The 12,291-nt window shown below is 35.2% G+C and overlaps 1 protein-coding gene across 1 annotated transcript in view; it reads left to right on the top strand.

Annotated features, from left to right (window-relative positions):
- Window positions 1–12,291, top strand: part of LOC120223583 (A-kinase anchor protein 6-like) — a 249,733-nt gene that overhangs the window by 183,156 nt on the left and 54,286 nt on the right. Inside the window, exon 9 of the mRNA XM_039221786.1 lies at window positions 7,162–7,377. Within this exon, the coding sequence (XP_039077717.1) occupies window positions 7,162–7,377 (216 nt within the window). The remainder of the gene's footprint in view (window positions 1–7,161; window positions 7,378–12,291) is intronic.

Genomic DNA, 12,291 nt, shown 5'->3' on the forward strand with positions numbered 1-12,291 from the left:
ATTGATCAACAAGGTACCTTAGGGGTCAGTGCTCAAGCAGAAATAATTGAGTGGGGGTGGATATCAGTCATCATCTGATTGGCAAGAGACCGTGCAAACTTGCTTTAACATCACCAGGAGTTTTCTCGACTAGTGGGCTCAGAATGGCTCCCAACAGTAAGCATTCAATCTTTAATCATTAATACCCTATACTTAATCATAATATAGGCCTTTCTATGGCATAAATTGGTCATGTTATAAACATTATCTTGTCTAAATTATTGCAGCATCAGAAAACTAAGTTATGTTGTTTCTATATCAAATGTTTTATTATGTGATGTTACCCCCTCAGGGAAGCTTTATTGACTATCCAATTTAAAGTAACCCCACCACTTTCCACCATATTACCCTATTTTATTTTATAGTTGTTACCACTATCTGATATTTTCTTGTAGCTTTATTTATGTTTCATTTCCAGCCTCTTCCCACCATCCCTCAACACACCCAAATTCAAATGTAAGTTCCACAAAAGCAGAAGTCTTATTGATCACTGCTATATTCTCACCCCTGAGAACAGTGCCTGGTGCATAAGAGGCACTCAATAAGTACATTTGGATTGTTGGATGAATTGATAGATAGATGGATGGATGGATGGATAATTGAATTATGATTATCATCATTTTCCACTTGAACTTCCATCCTGTTTTAAAGTGTTACCAAAATTATAGTTTCTTGACCTTTCTTATGTGACTCTCCCAACAGTAATGCCTGACCTCCCTTCCCTCCACCTTTCTGATCTTCTGCAATTTTAACATAGTACTAGTTCCATGAAACTTAATCTACATACTCCTGCTAGTAATCATCTTTTAATCCCCCAAGTCAATGTCCATAGTTTGGCATGTATATATATTGCCCCTAACATTGGGTCACAATCTTACTATTGACTATGCACCTCCCTTACTTTATTTAAAACTTACAGCAACTTGATGGGTTAGGTCTTATCAAAAACCTTTGCCTTGCATCAATTATTTTTAAATTTTTACTTTGACAAGACAGAGTCTTTTCCTTACAGCCAAATAACAAGCACCTAAAAACAGGTACCACATCTTATTTTATTCCTCTTACTTACTAGTTTCAATCCTATAATGAAAAGTATGGTGTTTAGCACATAGATGATACCCAATAAATGTTTATTGCTGTAAGAAATACCATTAATATTATCTTTGCCATCCTTGGCCCAAAATAATCCAGAATCAACCAATTAAAAGCATCTTTTGAAGGCTTACAGAGGTTCCAGTATTGCCTCTCATTTTCCCCATCTACTATATGTTCTTGTTAGACCATGGCTACAGCATTGACATTACCTGCATCTGATGCTTTGTACCTTCCAAACAATCATCAAGATATTGTTTTATTATATACAGTTTCTGAGAGAGGCATCTTTAGCACAATGCCATATGTATTAGAGTCATTAATTACTAAATAACTTATATGATAAAATTGATTAAAAGGAGTAAAATCTGCAAATATAGTATTCAAACAACCTAATGTATTATCATGCTCAATAATTACATTGAAAATTCCAAAGATCATCAAGCAAGTACTAATAAGATAAAGATATCTATGGTCAAAAAGACTTACTCATCGATTTAGTCATTTTCTTGCAGTAATTCAGTAACAGTTAAAAAAAATAACTGATCACCAATGGGTGTGATCTCTACTCTTTGACCTAACAATGTGACTCCAGAAATGAACTTGTAACTTCTATTTTATACTTCTAAAAAAAAAAAATCTGCTCAATTGGATTAATTCTCTTATCTATAAAACTAAGTTCCTCTGTTTCCTTAGGCCAGTTTAGGTTTCCTTAGGCAAACTTTAACATGCACTGTTATCACATGTAGCATTTGTTAAACCATAGCTCATTGGGGCCTGTCTCAGAGTTGCAGATTCAGAACGTGTGGAGTGGCACTAGAGAACTGGCATTTCCAAGTTTCCAGGTGATGCTAATACTGCTTGGCCTGGGGAAGTCTTTTAGAATCTTTGCTCTACAAATCTAATCACACTTAGCAGACTAAGAGAAGACATCTGCCCATCTCATGAAATTAAAATGGTAAAATACAGAAAGTGCAAAAAGGAAATAAAACATGAAAAAGTATAGGAGACCCTTGCAACAAAGAGATGGAGCCATTTACTTGTGACTATTTAAGCCAGAGGAACTTACATGTCTTTTTCACTTTTTTGCTCTCTCTTATTTCCTCACTCTGACTAGAGTGAAGGCAGCTATGTAGCATATATGCAGATTGATACTTCTTAATTGTGATTGCTACAGAGATGGCCTACTCAATAGGCATTGCTAAAAAATTGATCAATCTAGAAAACAAACTTATGTTTGACCTTATAAATGGAATTGCTTCATAAATAGTTTTTATTTGACAGATCACCTAAAGTCCTATCACTTTGTTCATATTGACCTACTTAAAGATGTTACATTAACCTGCTAAATAAAATTATGTAAGAGATATAGAGACAAATTGCTTTGGAGTTTCTTTTTTTTTAATGTTTTATTTATTTCTGAGAAAGAGAGAGACAGCATGAGCAGGAGAGGGTCAGAGAGAGAGGGAGACACAGAATCTGAAGCAGGCTCCAGGCTCTGAGCTAGCTGTTGGCACAGAGCCCGACGCGGGGCTCAAACCCACAAACCGTGAGATCATGACCTGAGCCGAAGTCGGATGCTCAACCGACTGAGCCACCCAGGCGCCCCTGGAATTGCTTAAATAAATTTTTTTCCTGCTTATTTTTAGCATTTTTAAATTTTTATTTTCCTCCTCATCTCTCTTTTCTCTAGTTCTTACATTTGACTTATTGTGTGGTTTGGTTTTGGTCTAATTATAGTTCTTTTCTTGCAAGCTTATTTGTATCCTTCTGTGACAGTAGATGACACTATAATGTCAAGAATATGGATATACAAGTAAATATAAACATATTATACAATATGTGTGTGTATATTTGTATGTTTTATATATAATGAAAAATAAAGTATCAGTATTAGAAGTCTTTAATGGCGTTAAACTGAAGCCAGTGTCAAAAAGGATGTTACATCACACTTGGCTTAATAATAGAGTGGCTTAAACAGTCAAAAAGGTTGACAGAATGTCAGGAGAGGAAAAAGAAATACCCTCATTAAAAAAAAATGAATAGGGATTCCTGGGTGGCTCAGTCAGTTAAGTGCCCTACTTCAGCTCAAGTCATGATCTCACACAGTTCATGAGTTCGAGCCCTGTGTCTGGCACTGTGCTGACACCTCAGAGCCTGGAGCCTGCTTCAGATTCTGTCTCCCTCTCTCTCTGCCCCTCCCCTGCTCATACTCTGTCTCCTCTCTCTCAAAAATGAATAAAAATGTTAATTTTTTTAAATAAATAAAAGAAACCCCTCCAGATATACCAAAAACATTCCTTTGTATCACCACTGATTAATTGGAAACCAGATCGACAGTTTATACGTGTAATATAAAAACCTTCAGCCTGTTGGCAACCCTATTGGAACACGTCCTAAAAGATGTGTTTAAAGGGTTAGATATCTGATTGTTTTAAAGGAAAACAGTGACTAAGAAATTTTGATGTTTACTTTTCTACACTTCTCATAGCAAGCCTGCCTTTTTAATAACATGAGGAAATTGAGTAGAAATGCAAAATAAAGAAAATAAAAGAGATTATTATAAATTTAAAAGTAGCACATCAAACTATATTCCACCACTTGGATTCTGAAATGATACAAGACAATGTTCTCCATACTAAGAGGTAGTCTTCTAAGAAGAAATTGCCTAACAATTACTAAATAATAGGACAACTAGTACAGACATACTGATAATTAGTGGGATTTTTTTCTTTCTTTTTAAATTTTCTTTACTCTTTATACTTTTCTGTGAAGGCAATATGACTATGCTTGAAAACCAGTATGATCTCACCAGATATCAAGGAAAATGCTTCATAATTGGCAATAATGAAAAGCATTCCAAAGTTTTCTGTTCCTTACTTCCTGTCCAGTTGCTTTACTGTCTCTTCTCCCTAACACACTAGGTGCTCCCGCCACCCCAGGCTACTTGCTTCCCGACCCTACTCTTTTTATAACCACAACTATTCAGCTTGGACCATCTGATTCCCATTGTTTCCATGGAGATTTCACCAACTCCTCCAAAAGCAACTTGCACAAACTTCTGTTAACAGATCTCTCTCTACATGCTTATTTGTGAGTAGTCCACCTTTAGTTGACTCTCAGCTCCTTGAGAGAAAGAACAGTAACTTGCTCCTTTTTGAAGCCTCCATGCCTAAAACAGTGCCTAGCAGATGGAAGGTACAATGTACATTTGAGGAGGTCTGAGAGACAGGGATTAGTTTATCTTATTTCAGTGCCTTACTTAGGTTATTTAGTTTGGATTTGTGTTTAAAAGTACTTTCTTCTGAAAATGTAAGCCAGGAATAGTTACAATACTTATTTGTTTCTGTGTAGTTATATTTAACATTTCTCTGTGCATAGTTTATCATAGAAGTATCATAAACTACTGATTCTAAGAAACATTGCCAGAAAATGCACTGGTTTTATTTAGTATGTGTTTGTGATTATAAATAAATATGTATATTTTAATGGTTGTCATGGAAACTCATGTAGAAGAATGTTATTTTATCAGTTATATCTCCTACACATTAAAAAGTATCAAAAATATTTGGGCATTTAAAATTCTCAATTTTTACCTCCTGTTTAAAGTAGTGTTATTTCCCAATGTATATATAGGACAAATTATTGATCTAGAATGTAGACTAAGCTCTTTAGGTACTTAAAGTAAAAAAATGCCAAAAACTGTAGATTTGTGAAGATCCAAAAATTAGGTAGTGAATGTCAACATTGAATCAAATCCTATATTGAACATCAAAAAGAGCTTTCACAGTTTTTAAACTACCTGGACTGACTCACATTAAGATGTGGTTAAGGATCATCTGGATGCTTAAATACTGGGTACATTTCAGATACTCATAAAAAGATTATGGCCAATGACCTTTATGAAAATTTCCCCTAGTGATCTCGCATGCCCCGTTTCAGAACTTTGAAAATGGCTTTAAGGTGAATGAAGCCCATTTGGGCTACTTTGTAAATGTTATCAATGTGGCTGTGCTAGCTGCACACATACTTTTAGTGCCATCCATGGTTTTCATTTGGCTGAGAGACACAGGGACTTTTTGCTGGATTGATTAATGCAATTACTAGTCTAGTCATTTTCAAAAAGAGTTTTGCAAGATCCAGTTTTTTTTTATGCCATTGAAATACCACTTTTGATTTTTCTAGCCCTTTATTGTTAAGAAATTTATAACAAAACAAAAACAGAAATTGAAATCCCCAATATTCATATTCACAGAACTCATTTCAACCAATTTCAGTTGGCTATATTATTATCTTAAAGTGTTAATATTGGACCAAAATTTGTCAGGTATTAGTTGGGCTTCATAGTTTGAATTGCTCAACAGTTCTAGAGCAAGAGAGCAAATTGAAGGGTGTGTGTGTGTGTGTGTGTGTGAGAGAGAGAGAGAGAGAGAGAGAGGGAGAAAGAGAGAGAGAGAAAGAGAGAGAGAGAAGGAGAGGGAAAGAATGCATTTAGGAGGGGGGCAGTTAGCAGGGTTGGCGAAGATGGAAACAATGCTTTTTACTTTGGTAGGCCCTCAAATTTTATCTTTGAATGTCTAGGGGATTTTTCCTCATTCAGAGCCTTGAACAAATGAATAGCATCAGTAAAGAAATTTGTCAGACCTGGTGGTTATATTAGGAGTTATGTAGGAAAATAATAATGAATGCTAGGAAAATAAATAAGGGTAGGTTCAGGAAACATAACTAAAAATGCTGCACTGGTATAAATTGAATAATAAAATTCCTAGTCATATTTTGCCATAAATAGAGGTTTGGGAATTTGTCATTCACCTTATTTAAAATTCAGAAATATTAAAGGTACAGTGTTCTCTCATTACAGAAATAATAGAATTTCAGCTATTACTGAGTTAGGGTCATTTAAATGGCTGCAGCATGTATTATATCAATAAGTGGGACATCTGTATGAAATGTCCACCTGCTGATCTACTACCACTCTGTGCACATTTCAATGAACTGCACTTAATCATTTTAAGACTTCTACTAATGAAGCCTTATCTAGATTAACATTTTAAGCACAAATACTTTTAGGCATTAAAACTCTCACACTAAATGAAATTGCATTGTCTTGTTTACCCTTGTTGATTAATAAGCAATCTGTTAACTGTTAGAACAGTCCAATTGTAGCAGTAGAAGGAGATTAGTAATTCAGTGATGTTTGTGGATATAATCATCATTTTTCCTGAAGGCTTTGAATTAGAATATCACTTACACACTATCCGTAGGCAAAGAAAAGATATAATATTTTTAGACATGTGTACCCACTATTTTGCTTGAATCATTCAGCTTAGGGTCACTGCAGTAATACAAATGCTTCTAGGGGCAAAATGCTATTTTGATGCATGCATATCCTTCTTAAATTGTGAGAATGTCTATTAAAAGAAACAGCAACCAACAAATAGTGCAGTAATAATCCAGTATCCTAATTGCTGTTGTCAGAACATTATTGCTTTGTTAATCAAGCTTTGGAAAAGAAATGTTGCTTATCCTTTTTTCCCCAATAATAGATGTTATATATGAAACTTCTTTGCAATTTTATTTAACTTATTCCCAGCCGGTAGAAAACTAAACTTTCAAAAAATCTAGGAGTGAATTTGGAAAAATTCCATTTCCTTTTGGGGCACTTCTCTATCTTTTGTGTTTCCTGTCACCTAGAATCAAAGGGTGTCAATCTGTTTGGTATTCATATGACCTAAGTTACATTAAGTTATAAGTTGTTAATCACCTAGGTATCTAGGTGGGACTCAACATTTTAGATGGAGAAATTATTGAAGGAAAGGGAAGAGGAATGGGATGCAGCTAAATTATTTGGCATTAGTTGAGTATCAATAGACAATCTCCAATCTAAAGGCAACTCCAGACCCCTTCTTGTCTTATTGTTTATAGCTGAGCATATCACTATAATTTGAAATTATGGTGGAAAAAGGTGTTTCAATTTGGGGGAATTCTGCTTTATAAACATCCATGGATCAATCCCTTTCTGTGTTGCAGTCCCTCTGTGGTGAAATCAAACAGAGACGACGTGGAGTGGCCTCCATCCTGCGATTGTGCCAGCATCTTCTGGATGACCGGGATACTTGCAATCTGAATGCAGACCACCAGCCCATGCAACTGATCATTGTAAATCTTGAAAGAAGATGGGAAGCCATTGTCATGCAAGCTGTCCAGTGGCAAACACGACTACAAAAGAAGATGGGAAAGGAGTCTGTGAGTGATATATTTTTTAAGTATAATGGTCTCTTATTTTTCCCAAGAAAAAATATTATTTCAGAACTTGGAAAATGTATTCATTTTACAAGTGGTTTTGTGAACAGAAGGGATAGATCTCTCCAATCACTAAATGAAATTCCATTTCTCATAACACAGAGATTTATTTGCCTGCCAATAAGAAGTGGTTCAGTGTATCTCATTGTCTTGACAAAAATCACAGAAGAGTTTGCTTAATCTCACCAAACTAAGCCATTAATTCCTTCAATCATTCCTTCACCAGTGATATTATTTAATCATACAAAACCCCATGAAGATTTTGTTAGAAGGTAGCTTTCCACTCTCAAAACTTATGTAGCAATGTATATGTTCTACAGATAAGGCAGTGATGTACTACTTACCTTTTCATTAAATGATGAATTAGCACTGTTTGTACAACAAACTCCATTTCTTTTGCTTGGAGCTCCTTCTCATAGATACACATTGCTGAGAGCAGAAAGTTTCCTCTGTGAGTTTTAATGCAGTGTTCAAGGAAGTGGTAGGGTCCCTTTAAAGAATTTTCCCAGTTGATTATAAGTTCAAGCCATTGATACATGAAAGAAATATATGTGACGAAGGTTGTTTAATATTAATATAGAATAAGCCTCTTGTCCAGAAAACCTTCATATTCTTAATGAAAAAGATTTATTGATAAAGAAGTTTGCATTACCCAAATGACCTTTAAGTTACTGTCCATTAGTTGAAGGCCTAGTTTTCATGTTTTGACTTACATAAATGAAATACATATATACATACATGGAATGGAAAGTTTTTCTTATGGGTTTACATTATCAGTTCTATAGGTTTGGAAAATCCAAGATTCAAAATTAAAAAATCAAATGTAATAATGCCACTAAAAAAACTCTTCTCCTATAATTCTAGTTTTAACAAAGGCTTAATATTTGCCATCTGATGTGTTTGGCATTAGGGACTGGGAACAGAAGGGACAATGAATCAGTAAGCCTTCTCACTTTTTCTGCATCTGCAGCTATGTTGAGTCTAGGGGGTGATTGTATCATCAGCAGTTCAATTTAATTGTTTTGAGCTGAAGTTGTTAAATTTCTTAAGACTTCCAAGTTATTACCAGTAATCAGAGTCTATATAATTGGATGTCTTTTCTGGAAATGATGTGTTTGTTCTGAAGCTATTTTGCTGGTGTGTTTTCTCTTCTCTTCCTTCCTTCCTTCCTTCCTTCCTTCCTTTCCTTTCCTTTCCTTTCCTTCCTTCCTTCCTTCCTTCCTTCCTTCCTTCCTTCCTTCCTTCCTTCCAGTGTTTGGAAGGGCACAAGAGGTTATTTTCTATTCTATAGTTTTGAAGCCTCTAAGCATGGTAGTGGCCATAATAAAACTAATACAAAAACCATCTGCACCTGGAGAATCTCTGACATTTTGGAAGCATTCAAGCTGCTTTGGAAGAGACAAAATGGCTTTCTTTGGGGATTTACTTGAAATCATATGATTAGGGATGCAGGACTAGATCTCTGTGGACTAGATGTAGACAGTTTTATCCTGCTTCTGTGGTGGGAGTAAGCTTTCATTTTAAAACCCCAGCTACTTCTTAGAAGCTCAAGCTAACACGTAGAGGTAGATATAAATTGCAGATAGAGAAAAGTCTCCCCTTTTCTTTAGGTTGGCTACTGAATGTGTAGGCTTTTGGAATGATGGAGGTAGCAAATAAGGTCTGTGATAAACTAGGTTGAAAATCACTGTCAAGAAAAGGATAGAGGAGAATAGACTAATGGCAACAATATAGTCAGCAGAGGATATCTAATTAAGTTGGAGATACTGCTTGCTTCTGGTCTCTGTTGGTTAGATAAAGAGTCCATATTGTTTTGATGAGCAAGCAAGTACTGACCATTGTGGGATGCTGCCTATGCAGAGAATCAGAAGTCTCTAAGTGGTCTGTTTGTTTATTTATCATATGCCTCACCCTTATGCTATCCCCTTGGACTTTCATGTACAGGGATTTTCAGTGCTCTGTTTGCAAGGCCTGGGACATACTTGCACATGGTAGATGTTTGATAGATATTTGCTTAATTAATGAATACATGCTTCTATTCAATAAATTTTCTTTTATTCTGACATTTGGTTTAAAACTATATTCATTATCAGGGTTCATATTCCCACAAAATGGCTTTGAATATATTTACATTTCTGTAAGACTATTCACCTTCATGAGACCACCAAGAAGATGCCTTTTGACCTGTGTGATAGTGACAGTGTTTCCAATGATAATGACAATGTTTCCAAGTTCTAAAACATGATGTGAAGTACCTGTTGGTAAACTCTTTTCTTCAAAAATTATTTCTGAAAGAAACTCTGTATGAACTATTGGAGAAAAATGTGGACTAGATCAATGTGATACCACACATTAATAATTTTAAAAAAGGATAAGAACTTCATGATCCTCTCGATAGATACAGAAAAAGCATTTGACAAAATACAGCATACTTTCTTTGTAAAAACTCTCAAGAAAGTTGAGATATAAGGATAATACCTCAAGATTATAAAGCCCATATATGAAAGACCCACTGCTAGTATTATCCTCAATGGGGAAAAACCCGGAGCTTCCCCTTCAGGTCAGGAACACAACAAGGATGTCCACTCTCACCACTGTTATTCAACATAGTATGTGATATCCTGGCTTCAGCAATCAGTTGACAAAAAGAAATAAAAGGCATCCGAATCATCAAGGAGGAAGTCAAACCTTCACTCTTTGCAGACAACATGATACTCTATGTTGTATCCACCAAACTCCACCAAAAAACTGCTAGAACTGATCCATGAACTCAGCAAAGTCACAGGATATAAAACCAGTATACAGGAATCGGTTGCATTTCTATACACCAATAATGAAGGAGCAGAAAGAGAAATCAAGGAATCACTTGCACCAAAAACCATAAAATAGCTAGAAAATACACCTAACCAAAAAGGTGAAAAATCTATACACTGAAAACTATAGAAAGCTTATGAAAGAAATTGAAGAAGACACAAAAATATGAAAAAACATTCTATGCTCATGGATTGGAAGAACAAACATTGTTAAAATGTTGTTACTAAACAAAACCATCTACATATTCAATGCAATCCCTATCAGAATAACACCAACATTCTTCACAGAGCTTGAACAAATAATCCTAAAATTTGTGTGAAACCAGAAAAATCCCCAAATAGCCAAAGCAATCCTGAAAAAGAAAACCAAAGCTGGAGATATCACAGTTCTAGACTTCGAGCTATATTACAAAGCTGTATTCATCAAGACAGTATAGTACTTGCAGAAGAACTAGACACACATAGATCATTGGAAGAGAATACAGAACACAGAACTGGATCCTCTAACGTGTGGCCAACTAATCTTTGAGAAAGCAGGAAAGAATATCCAATGGAGTAAAGACAGTCTCTTTAGCAAATGGTGTTGGCAAAACTGGACAGTGACATCCAGAAGAATGAACCTGGACCACTTTCTTACACCATACACAAAAATAAACTCAAAATGGATGAAAGACCCAAAAGTATGACAGGAAGCCATTAAAATCCTAAAGGAATAAACAGGCAACAACCTCTTTGACCACAGCCATAGCAACTTATTACTCTACATGTCTCTAGAGGCAAGGGAAACCAAAGCAAAAATGAACTATTTGCACCTCATCAAGATAAAAAGCCTCTGCACAGGAAAGGAAACAATCAGCAAAACTTAAAGGCAACTGATGGAATGGGAGAAAATACTTGCAAATGATGTATCAGATAAAGGGTTAGTATCCAAAATCTATAAAGAACTTATCAAATTCAACACCCAAAAAAACAAAGAATCCAGTGAAGAAATACAGTAGTGCTAATTTGAAGGGGCACATACACCCCATTGTTTATAGCAGCACTATTAACAGTAGGCAAAGTATGGAAAGAACCCAAATGTCCATTGACTGATGAATGGATAGGGAAGATGTGGTCTATATAAACAATGGAATATTACTCAGCAATCAAAAAGAATGAAATCTTGTCATTTGCAACAATGTGGATGGAACTAGAATGTATTATGCTAAACAAAATACATCAGTCAGAGCAAGACAAATATATGACTTCATTCATATGTGGAATTTAAGGTACAAAACTGATGAACATAAGGGAAGGGAAGCAAAAATAATATAAAAACAGAGAGAGAGACAAACCTTAAGAGACTCTTAAAGACAGAAAACAAACTGGTGTGGTGTTGGGTGGGGAGGATGAGCTAAATGGGAAATGGGCATTAAGGAGGATATTTGTTGGGATGAGCACTGGGTGTTATATATAAGTGATGAATCACTAAATTCTATTCCTGAAATCATTATTTGACTTTATGATAACTGACTTGGATTTAAATTTTTAAAAAATGTGAACTGGGTTCTGATACTGAGAATTTGAAGCTCTGATTCAGTCACTGTGTTATAGGATTTTCTTCATTAGTCACTTTGAAAATAGCTTATATAAGAGATGTCACTTAATCACACACACAGTGTTTGTTGTTATTCAATTGACATCTGTTGGTGCGATGATTTGATTAGTATTGGTCTTCTCTATGGGTCTAAAGAAAGCATCCACACAACCAGTTTCTGTTCACCTTTGCATTCCTAAAGCTTCACATAGGGTTTAATAGATACTTCATAATATTTGTTAAATAAGTGAACTTTCTCTAAGAGATGCCCTATAACAGTCAATGTTAGAGATTCAGTGGTAAATAAAATCCCTTCCCCCTCCTTACAAAGCATAGCTAGAAAGATAATACAAATGTACAAGTATCTATCATACTAGGTAATATTCATAGCTAATTACAGACAAAAATATGGGAAACCTTTCCATAATATTCAGAATAATTTAGGTAAGTGTATATATGTGAAACAAA

This window comes from Hyaena hyaena, unplaced genomic scaffold, assembly GCF_003009895.1.
Source record: "Hyaena hyaena isolate Hyena2069 unplaced genomic scaffold, ASM300989v1 scaffold_1012, whole genome shotgun sequence".
In the NCBI taxonomy this organism is placed as follows: domain Eukaryota; kingdom Metazoa; phylum Chordata; class Mammalia; order Carnivora; family Hyaenidae; genus Hyaena; species Hyaena hyaena.